Here is a 22,340-nt window from a genome sequence, read left to right on the forward strand (position 1 = left end):
TCTCGGCTTCGTGCTTCTAGGAGCAATGTGTGTGATCACAGATGTGTGTGCTCCTAGAAGCACGAAGCCGAAGACACCAGCCTGAAGATGACGAATGAGACTTCATCGAAACGTTGCCGAGGTTAGTTCTGGCTATTCTTCCTCAGAAGAAAGATTCTTGTAAACCATCAGAACTGCCCTTCTAACTGACTTCCAAACTGCCCACAGTTTTCTAACAGAAGAGCTGAACAGAACTCTACAAACTGCCTTCTGGACTGCCTTCTGAACTGCCTTCTGGACTGCTGTCAAGAATCTCCTTTTATACTGTCAACTGTGACAGTTAGGGGAGGGAACATAAAAGCCCTGGAGATTCAAACCCATCAGTTGCCTTCTGATTGGCTCACCCACTTGTCCATTCCAAAAGCCATTAATAGGCACAGCAATTGAGAAATAACTTTTCTCTCACAAACTGGACTTTCTTGTTTTTTCTTTGAGGACATTTCACTTCTCATCCAAGAAGCTTCTTCAGCTCTGACAGGATAGTGGGGAATGGAAGGATTTATATTCCTTGCAAACAGCTGGTCATTTACATCATTTTAGAGGGTCACTAAAACACTTGGAGGTTTATCTGTGTCCTCTTCAAAGAAGAAAAAACAAGGAAGTCCAGTTGCCTCCTGAAAAAAGCACCTTTGGGACAACCATGATCTGGATGACTGAGAATCTCTACAGCTTTTTAAATACAAATAGTCATTAGTGACGATTTGAAGTTACAACAGACACATACACCCATACCCAAAAATGGAACTTACGACACAGATTTGAAATCCAACGACCAGGTTTCCCCTCCCCCCCCCCTCTTCTTGGACCTGTAACTCCAATGACCACCACCTGCTGAAATTCTTGGCAGCAAAATACCAACTTAAAAAAAAAAATGAAATTGTCACGGCATTGACATTTGCCAGTTTGTGGCTGAATCCAACTACGGAACAGCTGTGTGCAAGACCAGCATTTGATGTATTTGGTGGTTTTTTTAAAAAAATAAATCGACTCAGCCAAACGTGTTGGGAGAAAAAAAATGGGTCAAGTATTCAAATCCTGCCACTTTAGTGAGATCATTGCATAATTGTGCTCATGGAGGGGTGACCAAAAAAGGCCAAAACGAGGGCAGTCACAATTTTGTGATTAAAGCCCTTCTCCTCTTGACTAGGTGAGTTTGCTTTTTTTTTTTTTTTTGACTGCAACTGATCATTGTACTGTTTGCAACTCTCAAAGGCCCATAATAATCATAATAAAAATTGTTGTACCCACTAAAAAAGTACCCTGTCTACCATTATTGTCGTCAATACTTGGCATTAAAAATTATTATAAACCCTGGGCTAAATATAAGTTACCTTTTACAGGTCCTTAGGGGGGGGTCATTCTTCAGCTAATGTGTCTGCGAACAAAGGAAACGTGTTCTGTTAAATATATAAGCATTTTTACAACCTCCTCTGACCTTCTACATCAGCCAGACGCCAATGCCTATAATCCCCTGCCTTTTCTAACACACATCCAGGCACAACAATAACTACGAATCAGTGGTGGATTGCTCCTGGTTCTGTCTGGTTCTTGAGAACCGGTAGTAAAAGTGGTGGGAGGCTCCTCTTACCTGCCCGGACGTCATAAGGTATGATCTGCACATGCGCAGAAGCTTCCGTTGCAAACCGGTAGTAAAGGTAAGTAGAACCCACCCCTGCTACAAATCCTTTATTGCAGCCTTGTTTCTTTCTAAGTTCTTTTCTAAGGTTCTTTTAAATCAGTTCACCATCAGTGCTAGAATAGAACAAGCAGCTCAGTGATGGGTTTCAAAATTTTTTACTGCCGGTTCTGTGGTCGTGGCTTGGTGGGCATCGCAGAGGAAGGATACTGTAAAATCTCCATTCCCTCCCTAATCCAGGAGAAGGTTACTGCAAAATCCCCATTTTCTCCCAATCAGCTGGGACTTGGGAGGCAGAGAATAGATGGAGGCGGGGCCAGTCAGAGGTGGTATTTACCGGTTCTCCGAACTACTCAAAATTTCTGCTACCGGTTCTCCAGAACTGGTCAGAACCTGCTGAAACCCACCTCTGAAGCAGCTATAGCTCTTGCATTATAAATACTTCAAAACCTTCCCCATTACTCTGTTTCTTTCCATGAATTTCTTACTTTTCCCTCGGCTCAAAAATTAAACCAAAGGAATGAATGGTATAAATGGCTAGAGGATAGGTGCAAAAGTTAAGAAAAAATCAAAGAAAGAAGACTTAGGAGTTAGAAAATAGTAACAAATCTGTATAAATAGATATGACACAAAATGTATAATTATAAGTTAGTATATTAATATGTTAATATGTATAAAAGATAATGGAACCACATGTATAGATATATAGATGTAAGGGGGGAAAATGGATATATAGTGGATGTATACCAATGTGGAAATGTTGCAAAGAAGAACATTGTCAAAGCTTTTAAAAAACTGTTCAATATATATATTTTTTAAATTAAACCAAAAAGGACTCGGGTGACAATCATTTGAGATATCATTTGAGATCGTTCATGAGATCCAAACTGGAAAAGATGCTTTGGAGAGGAACAGGTGAGCCCTGATTGCATCTATTCAGGTGTCCTTAAAGAAGCAATGACTTTTTTTCTGAGTTTAAACAGTTGCCACATGGTCCCAAAAGAAACATCTTTGAGTTAAGGAAATATTCAATTGGCTCCTCTTTAACTTAAATGCATATTTCCCAGGCACCATGCAGCTACCATGTCAATCCTGGAAAAGGTAAAACTTCTTTAACCAAAGAAGAATTGTATCTCACTAAATTCAACCACAGGTCACCAATACACATTGGAGTCAGATGTTAAGCATTTGAAAGTCAAGATGTCAGAAAGGGCAGGAAGCTTCTGCTAGTTGGGGGCCACCACTCCAAAGGCCATGCTGATCTCCCTTTTTTGCTTGCAAATGTAAGAAAACGAATTCCTGTCTTGATTTAAGGGAAGGCAGTTACCATATTTTTCGGAGTATAAGATGCTCCGGACTATAAGACGCACCTGCCTTTTTTGGTGAGGAAAACAAGAAAAATAAATCTGCCTCTGCTTCCCAGCAATTTTGCCTTGTTGCAGCAAACAGCCTGCTTTACTTTCATTTTCATTTTCAGCATAGCTTGATTAGCACACGGGAAAAAAAAATCTGCTCCAGCAATTTACCTCCTTGCAGCAAGCAGCAGAGGCCCGCGCAAAACAGCGGGAGACCGATCCAATCAACTTGTGCTAATTAGGCTGTGCTGAAGCTGAAAGGAGCTGTTTCTTCTTGCTGCTTGCTGAAAGGAGGTAAACTGCTGGGAGGCAGAGGCCAAAGGGTGGGGGCCAGTGGGTGGGCGGCGCTACATTCGGTGGATAAGACGCACCTAAATTTTCACCCCCTTTTAGGGAGGAAAAAGGTGCGTCTTATACTCCGAAAAATACGGTATGTTCATCTTTACTTACCGGGCCAGAGCTTGAATGGCTAAGTTTATCAAAGCGAAATTTTAGATTTGATCTTGGAGAATTTCTGCTTTTTATATCTGCTGGAACAATACCAAAACAAACAAACAAACAAAAACCCAAATCAGTTTCTTTCTAATTATTTATTTGGAAGATTCAGAACCGATATCAATTAAAGCAACGGAATGAAAATCCCAGCAATGATTAAGAATTCACATTTCATGACAATACCAATATTTACACATATGCCATGTCATCTCTCTCTCTCTCTCTCTCTCTCTCACACACACACATACACACACCCCTCAGGTGTCACTGGACTTGGTTAATATTTAAATGGATGACCACCATGAAAATCTCAGCGCAACTGACTAGACTACAAAGTTCCTATTCCAAAAGACAAAGCTAAGCCACCCTACTTGAGGGTCATCTTCACCAGCAACGTCATGCAAAGCCCATCCAGATAGGGTTTAGTCAAACTCACCAGTGGGGCTCCTGCTCATGATAACAGGGGTTGAGGCTGATGCTAAATTTGGATTCTCGATGCTTTGGGAAGGACTGTAAACAAATACATCTTGCTTATATGGTGATGCAGTTGAGGACTGGCTGCCCTGTGAATTAAAGAAAAGTGTTGCTATTATTTAGTTTTGTACACAACCCTTTCTCCTAAGGGAGTCCAGAATACATTTTGTGCAGAATACAGTTTTCAAAAAATAAAATAAAAACAAAAACAAAACCAGTGAAAATAATATTTGTCTCTTTAAAGATAAATCAGCTAAATGTTGGAAATGTCACCAGTTACCAAAATCTTATTATCATATGTGGTGGACATGCCCAGAAGCTAAAAACTATCAGAACAAAATTAAGACATGGTTAGAAGAAATGACACAACAACATATTGATTTAAAACCGGAGCTGTTCCTATTGGGTATCCTCCCAGAAAAAATCAGTAAAGAAAATATTTATTTGATTATACATGTAATAACAGCTGCAAGGATTGTTTTTGCACAAAATTGGAAAGTAGAGAAAATACCTTTGGAAGGAGAAGTAATTTAAAAAAATTAGATTGTGCAGAAATGAATAGATTAACTTTGATGATTAAAGAAAGAGAGGATTCAGAATATTTTAAGATATGGGATCAATTTTACCATTGGTTAGAAAAGAGATATAGATAAGCAAACTAATAGTTATCTAAGAAAATGGTATAATTAGAATACTGTACTTTTGGAGAAATGTTGTAATAGATTAAATGAAAATGAAGAGAGAAGAAACAACAAAAAGAAGAAGTCATGGAGAAAACACCGAGATGTCATATGGAAGAAATGACTGATGTATTAAATGTTTGTTTGTGTATAAAATATTAAAAAATTCATAATAATAATAATAATAATAATAATAATAATAATAATAATAATAATAATATTTGTCTCTATAGTGATCGCAGGTTCCTTCCTTTGATGTTAAAACCAATCTCTTGACATAACAGGGAAGAAGGAGGGAGTAGAGATGGTATTCAACTGGTTCGGACTGGTTCGCCTGAACCGGTAGCAGAGATTGAGGGTAGGCCCACCCACCCGCCCACACACCTGCCTAGGCTCTATGCCATCCTATTTAGGCACGTTTTAGAGGCTGGGCACATGCGCGGAAGGTGCACACACGAGCAAAGTGCATGTGCAAAAGGCCAGTCGCATGCATGGAAGGCAGGCACAAGCATGAACCAGGCGTGTGTGCACACAAAGCGAGCATGCGCACACGGGGCAAACCAGTAGTAACATTATGAAACCCACCACAGGAAGGAAGGAAGGAAGGAAGGAAGGAAGGAAGGAAGGAAGGAAATAAATGTTAATGTTGCCATTTCTTAGCTCGCTGCATTGTAAATTGCTGTGACCTTTTCAGCGTCATTAAGGTGAGAACACTGTACTGTAATTTACACCAAAATAACTTATACCTGTTTGAATAAAATTGCTATTATTTAGAAAGAGCTCTGAGTAAATAAATGACTGTGGGAAAGACAGGCTAGATCCGTTATCAAAGCTATGAGAAGAAAAACATGACTTAAGCCTAAAACAAGCAGAAAGGATGTGTAAGCTGCTCAGATAGACACCTCCCTAATTCACGCATGTATAAGAAGGGGAGGGGGAGTAAAACATCCTCAGGCTTGCAAGATTGTGTTCTTGTAGCCACTCTCAATGAAGTAGCCTTAACTTTCCTATTCTAGTCAGGGTTTCCTAATTTGACAACTTTAAGACTTGCGGACTTCAACTTCCAGACTTCCTCAGTCAGCCAATTCCCAGAATTCCACAGGTACCCATGCTGGCTGAGGGATTCTGGGAGTTGAAGTCCACAAGTCTTAAAGTTGCCAAGTTTTGGAGCCACCTGTCCTAGTTCTATCTGGTGGGGTTGACAATCATAAGAGGAAACAGGAGTTATGAAGCTGTGCTGATGGCAGCTGAGGAGAAAGATACTAATTTTTAAAATACATAATGTTTAAATGAGTTTTGTTTGGTTCAGTAGCTTTTGCCACTTCAGATCAATCAGGAGCAGAGAGCAGAAGTTGTCTTACCAGGCTTTCGTATTCTTCCATATTTTCACTCTCTCCTGCAGTGCTGCTGAAGCTGCTGGTACTTGAGGAGGAACGGGAAATATTTGACTTTCCATTCTCTTTGAGTTTAATGAAAGGCCTGGCAGAAAGTGAGAGAGAAATAGAAAGTCCCCTATCTAACCAACGGAACTTTGGATGACAAGCAAACAAATAAAAAAGCCAATAAAACACTCAGAATCAACTGAGGAAAAAAAATGTTGAGGGCCTGTTTAAAAAAATGGTTGCCGAGATAGCAAACACACAGGGGTAGGATTCTACCGGTTCGGGCGAACCGGTAGCTCCGACAATCAGCTGGTAGCGAACTGGTTCACTCCGACAATCAGCAGGGCCCGCCAGCCCACCCCCGCTCTTTACTTACCTTTATCTTCGCAGCTGATTAGCATAGCAATTGCCGCGCCTCAGCTGTTTTAATTCCCTAGCACTAATGCTGAAGGTGATTTTTTGTTGAACTGTGCATGCACGCATGCACGCACACGCGAAGCGCGCGATCACCAAACCGGTTATTAAACCGGAAGGATCCCACCACTGCAAACACACATATGTCAGGATTCCCCAGCATCCCAATTTCAATTTGTGGAAGAAAACCCAGGTCTTCATGGTGTTTTAGAAGGTTAAGGATGTCAAGACCATGCAAAGACCAACATAGGAAAAGGACTATCTTCCTCTTACTCCACAAAAAAAAAACCAAGAAAACAATCCCACAGCTAAATTATACCCAGATTGGAAAAGAAAGGAGAATTTGCAGAAAAGACATCAACTACAAGTTGACATCATTTGTATAATTTGCCCCTTTGTTCCTCCAACCCTGAAGTCAATAGATGACTCCAACAAACCCATGATGTATCCCAAGAATCAGCAAAGTCTCCTCCGCTCCACCATTTGCTTCCATCATGTTTGAGTTCCATTAATTCCTGAAAATTTTAGTGGTGGATTGTCCCACATGTGAAATGGTGAGTCCGCAGCTTTTAGTGGATGTCACTAACCCAAATCCCGGAAAATCATGACTCCATTTGAATGCCATTAACCAATGAGTTTAAAATTGCACCTTGCTTTTACCTCTCTTTGTTGGGACAGATTTCTGGAGAGCTTGGGTTCGAGGAAGCCTCTGACTTCATATCAAGGGAGGAATGCCCTCCATCGGGAGTCTTGGGTGTTCCTGAGCCACTGTCACTGTGGACAAAGAGACCAACAGAAGAGAATCAGAGCAGCTCACAGCAACTTACAGACCATCCAAAAGAGACAATTAAAAAAAAAACAAGAAGGAAACAAGACTACAACACATCTTCTCCAGATAAACGGGGATTAACACCAGACAAGCAATCAAGCAGAAAATTATACCCTAATGAAGGAATTACCAAGGAGAAAACCACATCCCCACCAAAACTGGCAGGGCAAGCTAATAAACCCCCTACTCACTAGCACTGATGATGTTACCTAGTTGGGTCATAAAACTTCTGCAAGCAAGCAGACAAGCTTAGAGAGCACCAGAGAGACCACAGAATAAAGGGAATTAGTGTAGCTACCATCATCGCAATTATCAGGTTTAGTATAAAACAACCCAGTGAAAGAAGATAAACTGTAAGAGTGACTAACCGCAGACTACCTACTAAACTCCTATGGATATTCTGGAGAGAGAGAAAGAGAAGTTCCCTGATGATAGGCTCCAGCACCAGTCTGAAACTTGGAAGAATAAATCTTATCCTGGGACACAAATAGTTATCTTCATTCCTACGGATATGTTTGGATCTGAATCTGGATCTCCTGATTCCTGTCCATTGCCATAGCCACGATTCTGCATTGGTTATCTATGTCAAAGTGTTTACAGCATGACTACTATTTTGAGACACCCCAGGAGCAAAATACAAGACACAGAGGTTTTGTCATTACAAACAGTGATTTATATATAAGACTTCTATACATATACATACACGTGGTAAGCACATACCAGGCAAGCAATCAATCTTCAACTCTACACGGAGAACTACAATGCAGATAGAATACAGCGAAGAGAGTAATACACGAGGAGAGAGATGCCCTCTAATGGCCTCCCTTATATAGATAGCTTCTTAAAGTGGCAGTAACCCTGCTGACTCATTCTCATTTCATCATCTCGGTTTACAGCCTTACAGCTTTAAATCTGTGTTCCACTGACAATCTATTTCAAGCCTCATATTCAAGACACCAATATCCTGTGGTCCCAGTTTTCAAACTGTGATATAGGAAGAGGATGATTTAGAGGCTCCTCAAAGGGAAAGTTATAGGAGTATCTTTCTTTTCCACATGGCAAATTGATACAACAAATCTAGGACAATCCAGAGGATGAGTCTCTCCAGGCGCCAGCCAAAGCTAGGAACCAAAGAGACTACAAAATCCAGGAGCTGATTATATGAAAAGGAAGAGAGGCACACTTTTTCTTCTTCTGTTTGTTTTTTTGTTTGTTTGTTTGTTTTTCAGCCACCGGAAGACAAAGAAGTATGATATTTCTGAAGAAGATGAGGTTTTTCTTTTAAAAACCTTGGAATAGGGAGAGAAATTAAAAAGTAAAATAGACCTGGTGACTGCATCTTTTTCTCCAATGGAATAGTGCCTTGTCATCCAGTTTTGGCTGTGCCGTTATTGGTTGGGAACCTGCAGAGAGGTTTAAAAATATGCAGACATTCTCCGTCATCCAGGTCATGGTTGTCCCAAAGGTGCTTTTTCAGGAGGCAACTGGACTTTTTTGTTTTCTCTTTTGAAGACGTTTCGCTTCTCATCCAAGAAGCGTCTTCAGCTCTGACTGGATGGTGGGGAATGGAAGGATTTAAACTCCTTACAGACAGCTGCTCACTTGAATCCTTTTAGAGGGTCACTGAAGCACTTGGAGGTTTATCTGGGTCCTCAGGTTCACCTGAGTAGTGCTCCTGGTTCCTGTAGTCTGCAATTTCTTTTCTCTGGAAATCCATTCCTACTCCCATTCCTACTCCTTGTTCTGCAAGGAGCATAAATCCTTCCATTCCCCACTAACGCTGAACTTTGATAGGCCTATCCTCATGAATCCTGTCCTTTATCTATTCCTCTTTTAATTCAATCCAGGTTAGTAGCCATCACATCTTGTGTCAATGAATTCTAGACATTTATCAGTTGCCTGTTTTAAATCTCCTTCTGATCAACTTCACTGGAAAACCCTTGTCTTAGGCTTTGGCAGGAAGGAGAATTTTATCCTTATCCATCTTCGGTATGTCATGCAGGATTCCTTACGACACAATCATGTTTCCCCCACCCACCCCCGAAGCTGCCATTTCTCTAGCTAAAGCATTCCAAAGGCCCCCAGTTCAAGGCACCACATGCATAAACACGTAGTTATGGAATTACCATCGGCTCCGAGGTTCTGCTTGGCTTTCGGATCCAGTGTGCAAACGGGGGAATAAGCCCGATCTCCTCTTTATAGGACTCCTTGATTGATTCTTGGCTGTTGCTGCTGCTAATGGAGGCTGAAAAAAGAAATAATTGATCCCAAGTTCTGGGCAAACATTCTTAGCAATCATTTACTATATTTTTCGGACTATAAGACACGCCTAACTATCAGATGCACCTAAATTTAGAAGAGGAAAACAATAAAAAAAAAGCTTTTGGCCTCCCTTTTTTCAGCCCTTTTCCAGCCATTTTCCAGCCTGTTTTTTAGGATTTTTTGGCCAATTTTTGAGGCTTTTTCGTCCTGTTTTTTCCAAAAAAACAGGCCAAAAGAAGCCTCGAAAATGGGTTGAAAAAAGCCTCAAAAACAGGCCCCCCAAAGCCTCAAAAATGGCCTCTTTCTTCTTATAATTCAATGTCACCTTTCAGTCTGTAAGCACCTTGAGGCAGAGATCATATTGTGTTTATGTATACAGAAAGAGAAAGCATGTGGAGAATTCATGGAGTTGAGCAATCAAGATTTAAAACAAAGAAAGAAGTAGTGTTTGAAATGTCACAGGTCAAAGCCAATCAATGCTAGGCAAAGCCATTTTATTTTTGGCCCAAATTCACAGAATTCACCTTCCCCAAGGATGGGCTGCTGGGGGTGCGCAGGGGTTTGGGAGAACCTCTAGCTAAGATTCTGTGCAGTTCGGAGAACCCCCAAATTCCACTCCTGGCTGACCACGCCCACCCCTCCCCTCCCAGGAGTCCCCACACGGCCCGTTTTGGATCAAATAAGTGCAGTGTGCACACAGAAGCTCAGGGAGGGCGAAAAATGGGCCTACCAGAGGTTTGGGCCCATTTCTGGCCTCCAGAGCCTAGGGAGGCTGTTTTTGCCCTCCTGGAGGCTCGAGAAAAGCCTTCGGAGCCCGGGGAGGGCAAAAAGCACCCCCCCATGGTGCAGGAGGCTGACTAGGCCACGCCCACCATGGCCACGCCCATCTAGCAACTGGGCAGAGAACCCCTTGCTAAAATTTTTGAAGCCCACCCCGATCTTCCCCTTCTTCAATCTATGAGAAGGCTAATGAAGTTGGGATGCTTTCGGGGAGCAAAGATCCCTTCTTTTAAAGGTAAAGATAAAGGTTTCCTCTATCCAGCTGAGTCTGACTCTAGGGGGATGGTGCTGATCTCCGTTTCCTGGCCAAGGGAGCCAGCATTGTCCAAAGACACTTCCGTAGTCATATGGCGAGCATTGACTATATGCCAAGGTGCATGGAACACTGTTATCTTCCCACTGAAGTGGTACCTATTTATCTACTTGCATTTGCATGCTTTCGAGCAGGAGCGGGAGCAAGGACGGGAGCTCATCCATCAAGCAGCGCTGGGATCTCGAACTGCCAACCATCCGGTCAACAAGCCCAGCATCTCAACTGCTAGACTATTGAGAGAGGTACCAAAGTGGTACCTATTTATCTACTTGCATTTGCATGCTTTCAAACTTCTAAGTTGCCAAGAGGTGGGGTAAGTAACAAGAGCTCACCCCATCACTCAATGCTTGGGTCTCGAACCCAGGGTGTCAGCTTCAGCTCAGTGTCTTTGACTGCTGAACCATCGTGTCCCCTTCCCTTCTTTTGCACTTAGCTAAATCGTTCGAAATTGCATGGCACTTACAGAGAAGGTGGTCTTGGTTATTTCAACACTGTTGTGCACAATCCCACCACTCAAGCTCCCAGGGATTCCTCCAGGCTGGTGCTTCTTCTGGCTTCCTACCATGGTTTCCATGGAGTGGCTGCGGACGCGGATCGCTCTCTATCAGATGAAATAAGAGGAAGGTCAAGATGAGGACAACAAGTTTGGACATTGTTGTGCTATTTATACCCAAGCATAGCTGGACAAAGCACAGTTATCTCTGAATGAGATCCTAAATAAAAGGCGCCATCCATACAGAAGAAGGCAGGATTAGGAAAATATTTTTCAGTTTGAAGGAGACTATGATTGGATATTTGCATCCCAAAATAAGACCTCTCCATACTGTGACATTTTCTTGCAGATCCTACGTATATTTATACACTGAGTTGTATTTATAGATTGACTGATAAACTGAAAATCAATCTATGCAACCTCCTAACGGAACATTAAGTGTTGGTTCAAATTCCTACAAAGGTGATAGTAGGATCTTTGACTAGTCTGTCTCCCTCCTTCCCTCCCTCCCAACTCTCTTTGAGGTCCTTGGTGGTCTCTGAGCTTGGTTGTTTTCTTAGAACTTAGAATAACTTTATTGTCACTTTGAATGTACCCTAATTGGAACAGATTAAAATGAAATTCTGTTGCATACAGCTCTCAAAGGGTTTCCGCCTCCAATATACACTATATAAACATGACTAAATAAATAAATAAATATGCATATACCCACATATATTATATGACCCAGAGAAACAACACAGTCTAGTTCGGATATAAACATGTACATGGCGAGAAAAACAAATCTTGCGAGTTTACCAAACAGATGGCATAGGGAACACAGCTGTTACAGAATCGGGTAGTCCTGCTAGAAATACTTTGAAACTTCCTCCCAGAAGGAAGCAACAGAAACAGACCATAAAGTGGGTGTGTGGGGGTCTCTAGCAATGCTTTGAGCTCTAAGCACATAGCGCTTATAAGCAGTATCCTGAATAACGGAAAGAGAGCTTCCTATAATCTTCTCAGCTGTCCTTACCACTCTCTGTAGGGACTTTCTATCTGAGGCACTGCTGCCACCAACCCAAACGGGTGCAGTTTGTTGCAGATGTTTCTGCAGTGCACTAACGATGTTACCTGATTGGGCAATGAAATATTTGCAAGAAAATAACCACACTCTGAGAGCACCAAAACCCTCCACGGTTCCCTTGAAGTACAAATATTCTCTTCTCTTGGTGCTTCTCTCGTCCTTATCAACATCATGCTTTTCTTATTGTTGTTACTTTTTGCTAATATTCATACTAATACTAAACTTGGGCCAAGAGTAGAACACGGTTATTCATATTAAAAAGAGGTCACTGTCAGGCACAAGCGATCAGAACCACTTGTGGATAGGCCCGAACAGATATTTTGTTGCTGATCACCTATATTACAAGAATCTTGCTAGACTGTCCCTCTTCCCTTGGGAAAAGGCTGAGAGATATAAACCTAAAGATTTGATTTTAGACCTTTCCTCCCTCAAACAGACTCTACGCTGGAATGTTTCTTTACTCCCATTGGCAGGGGGTCCCTCCCCTTCAGTCAGTGGCTCCACAACAGTCACCAAAATACAGGCTGCATCTGCACACAGTGGCCATGACCCGGTTATTGAATTAACCGGGTGAAGAAGGAGAGTGCAAGAGTTGGCTTGAAACTCAACATTAAGAAAACTAAGATCATGGCATCTGGCCTTCTCAATTCCTGGCAAATACATGGGGAAGAAATGGAGGTAGGGACAGATTTTATTTTCCTGGGCTCTAAGATCACTACAGATGGGGACTGCAGCCAAGAAATTAAAAGACGCTTGCTCCTGGGGAGGAAAGCTATGGCAAATCTAGACAGCATAGTAAAAAGCAGAGACATCACCCTGCCAACAAAAGTGCGTATAGTCAAGGCTATGGTTTTCCCAGTTGCAATGTATGGCTGTGAAAGTTGGACCATAAGGAAGACTGAGCGCCAAAGAATTGAGGCCTTTGAACTCTGGTGCTGGAGAAGATTCCTGCGAGTCCCTTGGACTGCAAGGCGATCAAACCGGTCAGTCCTAGTGGAGATCAACCCTGACTGCTCTTTAGAAGGCCAGATCCTGAAGGTGAAACTCAAATACTTGGGCCGCCTAATGAGAAGGAAGGACTCACTGGAGAGGAGCCTAATGCTGGGAAAGATTGAGGGCAAAAGAAGAAGGGGACGGCAGAGAATGAGGTGGCTGGATGGAGCCACTTGAAGCAGTCGGCGTGAACTTAAATGGACTCCAAAGGATGGTAGAGAACAGGAAGGCCTGGAGGAACGTCGTCCATGGGGTTGCGATGTGTCGGACACAACTTCACAACTAACAACAACTACAACAAAGGGGTCTGCACGATATCTTGCACTATGAAGTCCCATATACAGTATTAAGCAAGATTCATTTTCCATTCCTCTTGGACAGGAATGCCTTGAATTTAGCCAGGGGTACAATGCCAAAGTTTTCCAGCGATTTCCAACTTGTAGTGTTTTAAGTTAAAGTCTCCCTCCTGTCAAGCTCAGTCACTGGTTACAACAGCCATGTGGGATTATTTGGCACAATGCAGGAACTTTGCTATGGTTTTCTTTCCAGTTCAGCCACAACCTTCATGGCCTCCCAGTGAAGTACTAACCAGATTCTGCTTAGTGCTGGAACCTATTTGTAGACCAGTTAACTTGAAAGCCTCACAAGGCACCTCTGTAATCTACTTCAATTGGCTGCAACGATGCCACATTAACCATGGAGAAACTGCTCACTGGACAGCATATGGAAAACTGTCCCTGTGCATTTAAACCTAAAGCTGAAAGTGAGAGCGCACCGAAGCTAAATCCAACAGGGAGAGCAAAGCAAAAAACGTTTGACGTAGATCTATAGGAGCAAAACTTTCTTAAGGTCTTGTTTAAAAAGAGAAAGCCGACCAAGCGGAAAAGAATTCCATGGACAAAGACCTATTAGAGAAAAAGCATTTTTTTATTACATAAGAATGCCTAAACAACCTTGACAGGTACAAGAAACAAGGAGCCAGGATAGAGTTCAAAAGCATGGCAAATTTATTCCATGCAACCTATACAGTACAAGAATCTGACCTACTAACAGTCAATATGAATTGGTATCACTTTATCTAAGAGTCAAGGGAGGCTGGAGTTAGATTTCTCTTGGGGGCCTAGGTGCTGATGATGCGTTTGGGTTCAGCCTGGTCATCTCCTACAAACCTCTTAAGTTTCCAAATGTGCTCATTGATCCAAATTGCCTACCCTGGTTCTTACTGTTTTGTTGCATTTCTCCCAACCTTGCAGTCCCAAAGGTGCTCTTTTCAAGAGGCAGCTGGACTTTCTGGTTTTTCTTTGAAAACATTTCACTTCTCATCCAAGAAGCTTCTTCAACTCATTCCAGTTGCCTCTTGAAAAAGCACCTTTGGGACAACCATGACCTGGATGACGGAGAATCTCTATAGACATCAACCTCCATAGACATCAACCATAGACAAAAATCCTTTACATTTTTGTCAGGCCCATACCCAAAGATGACCCAGCAAAATCCAATCCAATCCCAATCCTTTTTTTTTGCTTACAGCCAATGGACAGAACCTTGCCAGACTAAAGCTATAGCCTTCTAACCCATTAGATACAGTATATCCTGAGAGATTCTAGGGTGTGGCTATCTTTTTTATATATATAAAAGTTTTTTTATTTTTTAACAAACATACACACAATGCATTTTTTCTGAACAGAGCATTGGCCGAGTCACAAACTTGTACAGTTTTTAGTTATCTCCCAACACAGTTTATGTATTTCACTTTTTGCCATAATATTCTTTCTCTCTAATTTTTATTTTATTTTCCTTGTTTCTTCTGATATATAGCCAATATTACCATTCCCCCTAATCTCTAATCTTAGTCAAAACTCCGCCATTGCTCCCTCAGGTTCATATTCCATCACAATCTCTCTCACACTTTCCTTTTGCTAGCTTACATGCTCCTTTGCCTCTTTGATCCATAATTTATCTTTCTATAAAGTAAGGAGGCTTGTATCTTAAGCCAAACAAACAAACAAACAAAATTTATTGACTGAATCACATGAATGGTTAAAGAGGTGCTTCAAAAGACAGGCCATCTAAAGCCAATCAGAGTGGGACTCAAATCCAATTTCCAAGAACACATGTTTCATAGTTTGAACAAGACACAGATGAAGGTGGTGCTGTCCGGTAATCTTCATACTGTAAACAGATTTTTGAGAAGGTAAGCACCTTCAGAAGAACCTCTCTGGCAGATCCAACAAGTTCACAATGATAGATGTAGTCCTTCTTATTGATTTAGTTTTTTTCAACTATGCATTGTCTGATACATTAGATACTAAAGACATCCTGAGCTAATCTTACTCAACTTTAGCAACTTTGACATGTATAGACGTCATCTCCCAAAATTCATCAGCTAGCATGCTTTAAGATACGTGAACTTCAACTTCTACCTGGCTGGGAAATTCTGGGAGTTGACTTCTCCACTTCTTAAAGTTACGGAGGTTGAAGAAGAAAAAAAACTTCCCCTAAGGTCCTGAGAACCTAAAAGATTAATATTCCAAGCTCTTAAATTGTCACCAGAAACCAACCCTGATAATTTTTATAGAAGGGAATGTTTGTAGTTCTGGTTTGAACTGTGGAGTCCTTGATGCTCTCTGAGCATGGTTGATTGTTTGCAGGCACTACATAGTCCAACTAGGTAACATATCAGTGTGGAGTGTGTTCCGTTTATACCATGTTTCCCTGAAAATAAGACTGGGAGTAAACATTATATTAATGTTTACTCCAAAAGATGCATTAGGGCTTATTTTCTGGTTAGATCTTATTTTCAGGGAAATACGATACTCAATGCATCCATCTGGCTAACAGTCTCATCTGGGTCTTATTTTGGGGGGTAGGGCTTATATTAAGAACATCCTGAAAATCATGCTACGGCTTATTTTCCGGTTGGGTCTTATTTTAGAGGAAACACGGTATATAGTAGCTTGCCCTGCCAGTGTTGGTGGGAGTGTTATTTCCTCCTTCATAGTTCCTTGATTGTTTTCTGCTTGATTGTTTGTCTGGTTGCTTATCTGGATGTTGGCTGTTGGAAATGATGCACAGGTAGTCCTGGACTTACGACCAAAATACAGCCCAAAATTTCCCTTGCTAAGCAAAGCAGTTAAGTGAGTTTTGCCCAATCTTATAACCAGTTTTGCCACAGCGCCTCATGCAGTTCGTTAAGCAAATCTGGCTTCCCCCATTACTTTGCTTGTGGGAAGCTGGTTGGGATGGTTGCAGATGGCGATCACATGACCCTAGGAGGGTGCAACTCTCATGAATACATGCTGGTTGCCAAGCACCGAAATTGTGACGTGACTGTAGGGATGTTGCAATGATCAAAAGTGCAACGACTGGTTGTAAGTCACTTTTTTTCAGTGCTATTGTAACTTTGACTGGTCACCAAATGAATGGCTGTAAGTCAAGACCTACCAAACCAATGGTTGTAAGTCAAGGACTACCCATATTCCGGTCTTTTCATTTCCTTCTTAACTTTTTGTTTTGAATAAATATGGTTTATTGCCACATGTCTATTGATGGCTGATTTGCCTGAATGCCAAGCTTCCGGGAATTCCCTAGAATTTTGGATTTGGCTTAGACTAGAATGCTCACAGTTTCCTAGTTTAAATTATAGTTGAATTGGTCCGTGTGTTATGAGATTAAGGAGGATTCATTGTGTGTTCTGACTGCATAAGTGAAATCAGGAGGCATCCATGAACTGCAGAGCACATCCATGAACCCCAACTGGCGGTCAGAAGACATGATGAAAACGTCTTAAATTCACAATACATGGGCAGACTCCATCATGGCTGGTGAGTGTAGGCTGATAATTCCGTGATTCATGTAACTATCTAAGCATGTTACCCAATTCTGACGAACAGGTTGCAAGTACAGAAGAGTTCCGTACTTGTCCACTGGCTATTTCTGAATGTGGGTCTACTGTTCTTCTGAAATAGTGCTTAATAAATTACCTGGGAAATAGGTGTGGGGGAGGTGTTGCAATAATTATGGAGCTACTATTTCCTGTTTCATCCAGGAGTGGGATTCAGCCGGTTCGGGAAAACCGGATGTTAATTTTAATCTGGTTCGCCAAACCGGTTGTTTCAAGGACTGGCTGAGCCCGCCCACCCCACCCCGCGGGCCTGTTTGTGGCCTCAAGAGGGCCTCCAGTGCCTGAGGGAGGTTGTTTTCGCCCTCCTGGAGGTTCCAGGAAAGCCTCTGGAGCCTGAGGAGGGCAAAAAACAGGCCTACCAGAAGTCTGGAAACGGGCCCATTTCCGGCCTCCAGAGCCCAGGGGAGGCAGTTTTCACCCTCCTGGAGGCTCGAGGAAAGCCTCCGGAGCCTGGGGAGGGTGAAAACGCCCCCCCCCGCCATGGTGCAGGAGGCCAGGTAGGCCACGCCCCCATGGCCACGCCTACCCAGCAACCGGGCAGCGAACCAGTTGCTGAAATTTTTCAATTCCACCCCTGGTTTCATCTATATGTCTTCTCTATGCTTGTGACCTGTCAGTTGAGCTAAAGGATATGTAGAAAACGTAAGGAGTAAAGTGGAAGGCAGTGATTTATACTGAGTGAGCTCTGTGGTCCACTGGAGCTTCATGAAATGACAACACAGGCAAAGAGCAGCCATAGTTGGCTACACCTAGAAGTAGCTTCTGTATTAGGCTCAATGGCACCATATCGTACACAAATTTTAAAAAAGTGAGCTCATTTGCTCAACAAGGGACCTCAGTGTTTAATAGTCTCACCTTCCAAATTTGAATCACTTCTTGTGCAAATCAAGGTTTGTGATTGCATGACATCTAGGTTCTTTTTAAATAATCGTTTTATTAAAAGTTTTAGTTACAACAATAAAAGGTAAGTCAAGCTTAAAAAACAAGAAAACATGAGTGCAAAAAAGGGGGTCCCTTCCCCCAAGAAAGCAACTTCCCACCCTCATCACAACAAGTATAAATAATTTCATACTCAGTTCACTTCCTCTTAATTAACAGATTTAAAACTCCTCATCCCATAATTCATCTCTTAACTGTAGGCAAATCTAATAAGTAACATTTTCTCCTATCCAGTTGCTATCAAAAAAGTCCAAACCAGGGGTGGGTTCTAAATTTTTTTACTACCGGTTCTGTGGGTGTGGCTTATTTTGTGGGTGTGGCTTGATGGGTCATTTGACAATTATTTAGGATTTAGCAGAGGTACTGGTTTACCAGGCTTTTAACTCCTTGCAGAGCTGTACCGATCTACCCATTTATTTTTTGCAGGCACTGATCTACTCATGTATTTTTGCAGGCACTGGTCTACTCATTTGTTTTCTTTTAACACTGATCAGCTGTAGGGCGGCCTTTGAAGCCCCGCAGCAAGAGTTTAAACAGTTTTTTCCCTCTAGCCATCAGCTGGGACTCGGGAGGCAGCAATAGATTGGGGGTGGGGCCAAATAAAAGGTAAGAATAACGAGCGGGGATGGGCGGGTGCGGGGGGGTGCGGGGGTGGGGGGGGCAGAACTGGTTCGGTGACGTCATATTGTCACTGCTACTGGATTGGGAGAACTGGGCCGAACCGGGAGGAACCCACCACTGGTCCAAAAATTAATTCATCATTATCATTCTAGCCATAGTCTATGAGTGGTGCGGTGGCCTAGAGGTGGAGCTCTCGCCTCACAATCAGGAGGCTGTGAGTTCGATCCTAGGTAGAGGCAGTTATTTCTCTCTCTCTGGGCACACCAAATATATATCTGCTGAACAAAACTCTGCACTGGCGCCAGGAAGGGCATCTGGCCATTAAATCACTGCTAGCTCCATACAGTTGCCCAGACTCCACCCCACAAGGGATTATGGAGTCATTAAAAGAAGATGATGATGATTCTAGCCATTGTCTATCTGCTGCAGGTTGATGGCCTCTTGTTTCCAACCAATATGGTCCTGAGCTTTCTTTTGCCAATTGGGCCCACCATACTTGCTGATGGCGTCGATCCATCTTGTTTTAGGTCTCTTTCGTGGATGCTTTTTATCACCTGCCATCAGTTCTTCTTGCTATGTGACCAGTCCATTTCCATTTCAGTTCTTTAACTCTCTTCATGCTATCATATACTTTCGTTTGTTCTCTAATCCATGTGCACATGGAATAGAACATTAATTAATATACAGTATATACCATGTTTTCCCAAAAATAAGACATCCCCTGATAATAAGCACAATCGGGCTTTTGAGTGCATGCGTGAAAATAAACCCCTCCCTGAAAATAAACCCTCTCTGAAAATAAGCCCTCCCCGAAAATAAACCCTCCTCGAAAATATTTAAATGCATGCGTAGCCAGTCCCCGCCATTTCCTCTGGTTAAGGAGACAGAGCTGGAAATCAGGTAAGATGGCAAGAGGAGCCCCGTCTTGCTCCACGCGCCCAAAATAATAAGACCTCCCTGAAAATAAGGCCAAGCGCTTATTTTCGGGTTAAAAAAAAATATACGGCAGGGTCTTATTTTCGGGAAAAAAAGGTAGAAAGCTCAACATTGCATGTCTCAACTTTAGATGTAAGCAAAACTCTATTTAAAAGGCATAAAGTGGACCCAGTATCCTAGTATGAACAAAAGTTAGTTTCCCATCACAAAGAAGGATCACTTCTCCTTTTAAAAAGATCTCACAGATACCCCTTACTTCTAGAGTAACTGTAGGGAAAGAGCTTATAGACCATGTTAACTATAAACAAATCCAGATTTAGCAAATATATAGCAATCCCAATATTCTAATAAAATGCAAAAAACCCTAAAATTTAAAATAACAAAGAGGGATAGTTTTACCTATAAAAAGAACAAGTTCACAAAACTTCCTTATACAAAGCCAGTTTAAAAGTTTGTAGGGGAAAAAAACTAAAACACCATATTCAGTGAATCAAATAAACAATATTTTTCCACTCCAGGTACCAGCAAATCCAGAAAGAACCTTGACATTTTAATCTTGAGCAAATAAACCAACTTTGTATTCTTTATTTAATGTTTTTTTAAAAAAACTTTCTTTTTAGTCCATTCAGATAGTTGTTGATCCTTGACACAAATTTTTTCAATGCTTCAAACAGCCTCTTTTGCATGTCCAGCAAAAAGAAATTGTTCCAGTTGCTGATCTCATTTTATGTTTTTCTTAATTTTTAAAGCCTCATCCAATTTTTTCCTTTATATCGGATGACATGTTCTCATTCAAATGTTCGTGTTTTCTCGGGTAGATTTTGTTGCATATCTTTTTCTGTACATCTTTTGGGAACAGACTGTTTCCAAGAAGATGCAACATGATTGATATAATTGGTTCAAAGTCCTGGCACAATTCCCAATGCAGTTCATCAAAGATATCTTTGAAAGCCATAATAAGTTACTTGTCTTATTATGTCTCCAATATAAGAAACAGTTTTTCTTTCATGGAAGCATGAATTTGTTCTTTAAGAATTTCCATGTCTTAATATTCAAAATCCAATATTCAGACATTTTTAAGCCACTAATCCGTTTAAAACTTTGTGCAGCCAAAGCCTTATCTTGTTTTTTGCTGTAATTATTAAAAATGATAAAAGATACATCCTTTTCCTATATTAAGGATTGAAGGCACTCATCCAATGTTTGCAATCTTGTCACTTTGTAGGTGTCTAAACTGCTTTGAAACAGTTCATAGGCAATTTCCAAAAGAGGTGTGCAAAGTTAGCATCCTTTCAAAAGGCTCTGTTTGCGGGTGGAGTGATTATGGTGAATTCCCTCATCTTCCAATCCTCCCTCCCTCTGGATTCTTCTTACAAGAAGCAACTGAAGAGATCAGCTTGGTTGATCTCACATGCTCTCTTTGTCCATAGAGAGTTGAAGGAGCTGATCTGCTCATCAGCTCTCTGTTTGCGGCTGAAAATATTGGCTCCACTTTTCACGGAGCTGTCTTCCATCTGCCATCTTCTCCAGAAATCTCCCTGGCATCGAGCTGTTAAGAGTGATTGCACCCACTGTGTTCTGCTTGAAGACTGTGTGAGCATTGGGTATTTTTTGGCAGGAATTAGGGACAAGAAGATGGAACTGGAGGGGGAAAGATATCAAGGATCCAGTGGTGGGATTCAGCCGGTTCGGACCGGTTTGCACGAACCGGTAGTTACGGCCAGCGGCTGGGCCCGCCCATCCACCATGGCACTATCCCGTCTATATAATCAGCGTGGTTTTGACACAGCACGCATGTGTGTAAGGCACGTGCGCAAGCGAAGCTATCCCGTCCTATACAACCATTGTGGTTTTGACACAGCGTGCATGTGTGCAAGGTGCATAAGCGAGCAAAGCACGCATGTGTGACACATGCTCATATTTTCAATTCTGGGCGAACCGGCTGTTAACTTATATGAAGCCCACCTCTGCAAGGATCCAACTGAGCAGACTGAGCAGAGTGACCCATTAGGTAGTCCATGAAATACAACAAGACAGGGGTGGGTTCCACTTATCTTTACTACCGGTTCGCAACAGGATCGCGCACACACGCACTTGCTTCGCTCATGCATGCGCCTTGCTTCTGCGTATGTGCCTTGCTTCTGCACACGCGCAGATAGCGGATGACGCATCCGGGACGGTGGGCGGGGCCTCCCGCCAGTTTTACTACCGGTTCTTGCAAACCAGTCAGAACCGGGGGGCAACCCACCACTGTAACAAAGTCAGCTTAACATATTTTTAAGTCCGCAAAATAATGGCTCGCTACCCTTTCAGTGAATGGAAGAGGCAGAGGCTTCTTTGTGGTGGCTTCATCAGTAGAGGCTTAAGCATTACTCACTTTCCAGTGATTTTTTTTTCTCTCCCAGGATGAACGCAGCCCTGCTGCTTTGTTGAGGATCATCTTAAAGAGTGCCAGACTGGTGTTTGGTCGTTGCTTTATGAAATATAACACTGCAGGGTACAGTTCTTTTGCTCTGTGGCTTGTGCTGAAACTCTGCCTTTCAGCAGAAGGAATCCTGAGGATCTCAGCTGGCTTTGTGCATTTTGTTTAGTCACAATAAATCTATCGACAACCACATCGTCTCTCGCATTGTCTTGCCTCGTTGGGGTTATCAAGGTGGGAGATGAACCCATTTCTCCCCCAAATAACAAATACAAGAGAATATCTCATAAATCATCACAGATGCCCA

The 22,340-nt window shown here is 42.1% G+C and overlaps 1 protein-coding gene across 7 annotated transcripts in view; it reads right to left on the reverse strand.

Annotated features, from left to right (window-relative positions):
- Nucleotides 1-22,340, reverse strand: part of RAP1GAP2 (RAP1 GTPase activating protein 2) — a 337,137-nt gene that overhangs the window by 7,483 nt on the left and 307,314 nt on the right. For 5 of the 7 annotated variants that reach the window (XM_034420788.3, XM_034420789.3, XM_034420783.3 and 2 more), the window contains 7 exons: nt 11,123-11,260; nt 9,431-9,549; nt 7,136-7,249; nt 6,041-6,158; nt 3,962-4,088; nt 3,481-3,560; nt 1,371-1,414 (listed from right to left, as the gene is read on the reverse strand). In XM_034420788.3, coding sequence (XP_034276679.2) covers nt 1,406-1,414; nt 3,481-3,560; nt 3,962-4,088; nt 6,041-6,158; nt 7,136-7,249; nt 9,431-9,549; nt 11,123-11,260 — 705 coding nt within the window. In that variant the 3' untranslated portion in view covers nt 1,371-1,405. The remainder of the gene's footprint in view (nt 1-1,370; nt 1,415-3,480; nt 3,561-3,961; nt 4,089-6,040; nt 6,159-7,135; nt 7,250-9,430; nt 9,550-11,122; nt 11,261-22,340) is intronic. The other 2 variants (XM_087883431.1, XM_060693191.2) reach the window with 1 other exon arrangement.

Source organism: Pantherophis guttatus, chromosome 1, assembly GCF_059756535.1.
Source record: "Pantherophis guttatus breed Tessera chromosome 1, ASM5975653v1, whole genome shotgun sequence".
NCBI classification, from domain to species: domain Eukaryota; kingdom Metazoa; phylum Chordata; class Lepidosauria; order Squamata; family Colubridae; genus Pantherophis; species Pantherophis guttatus.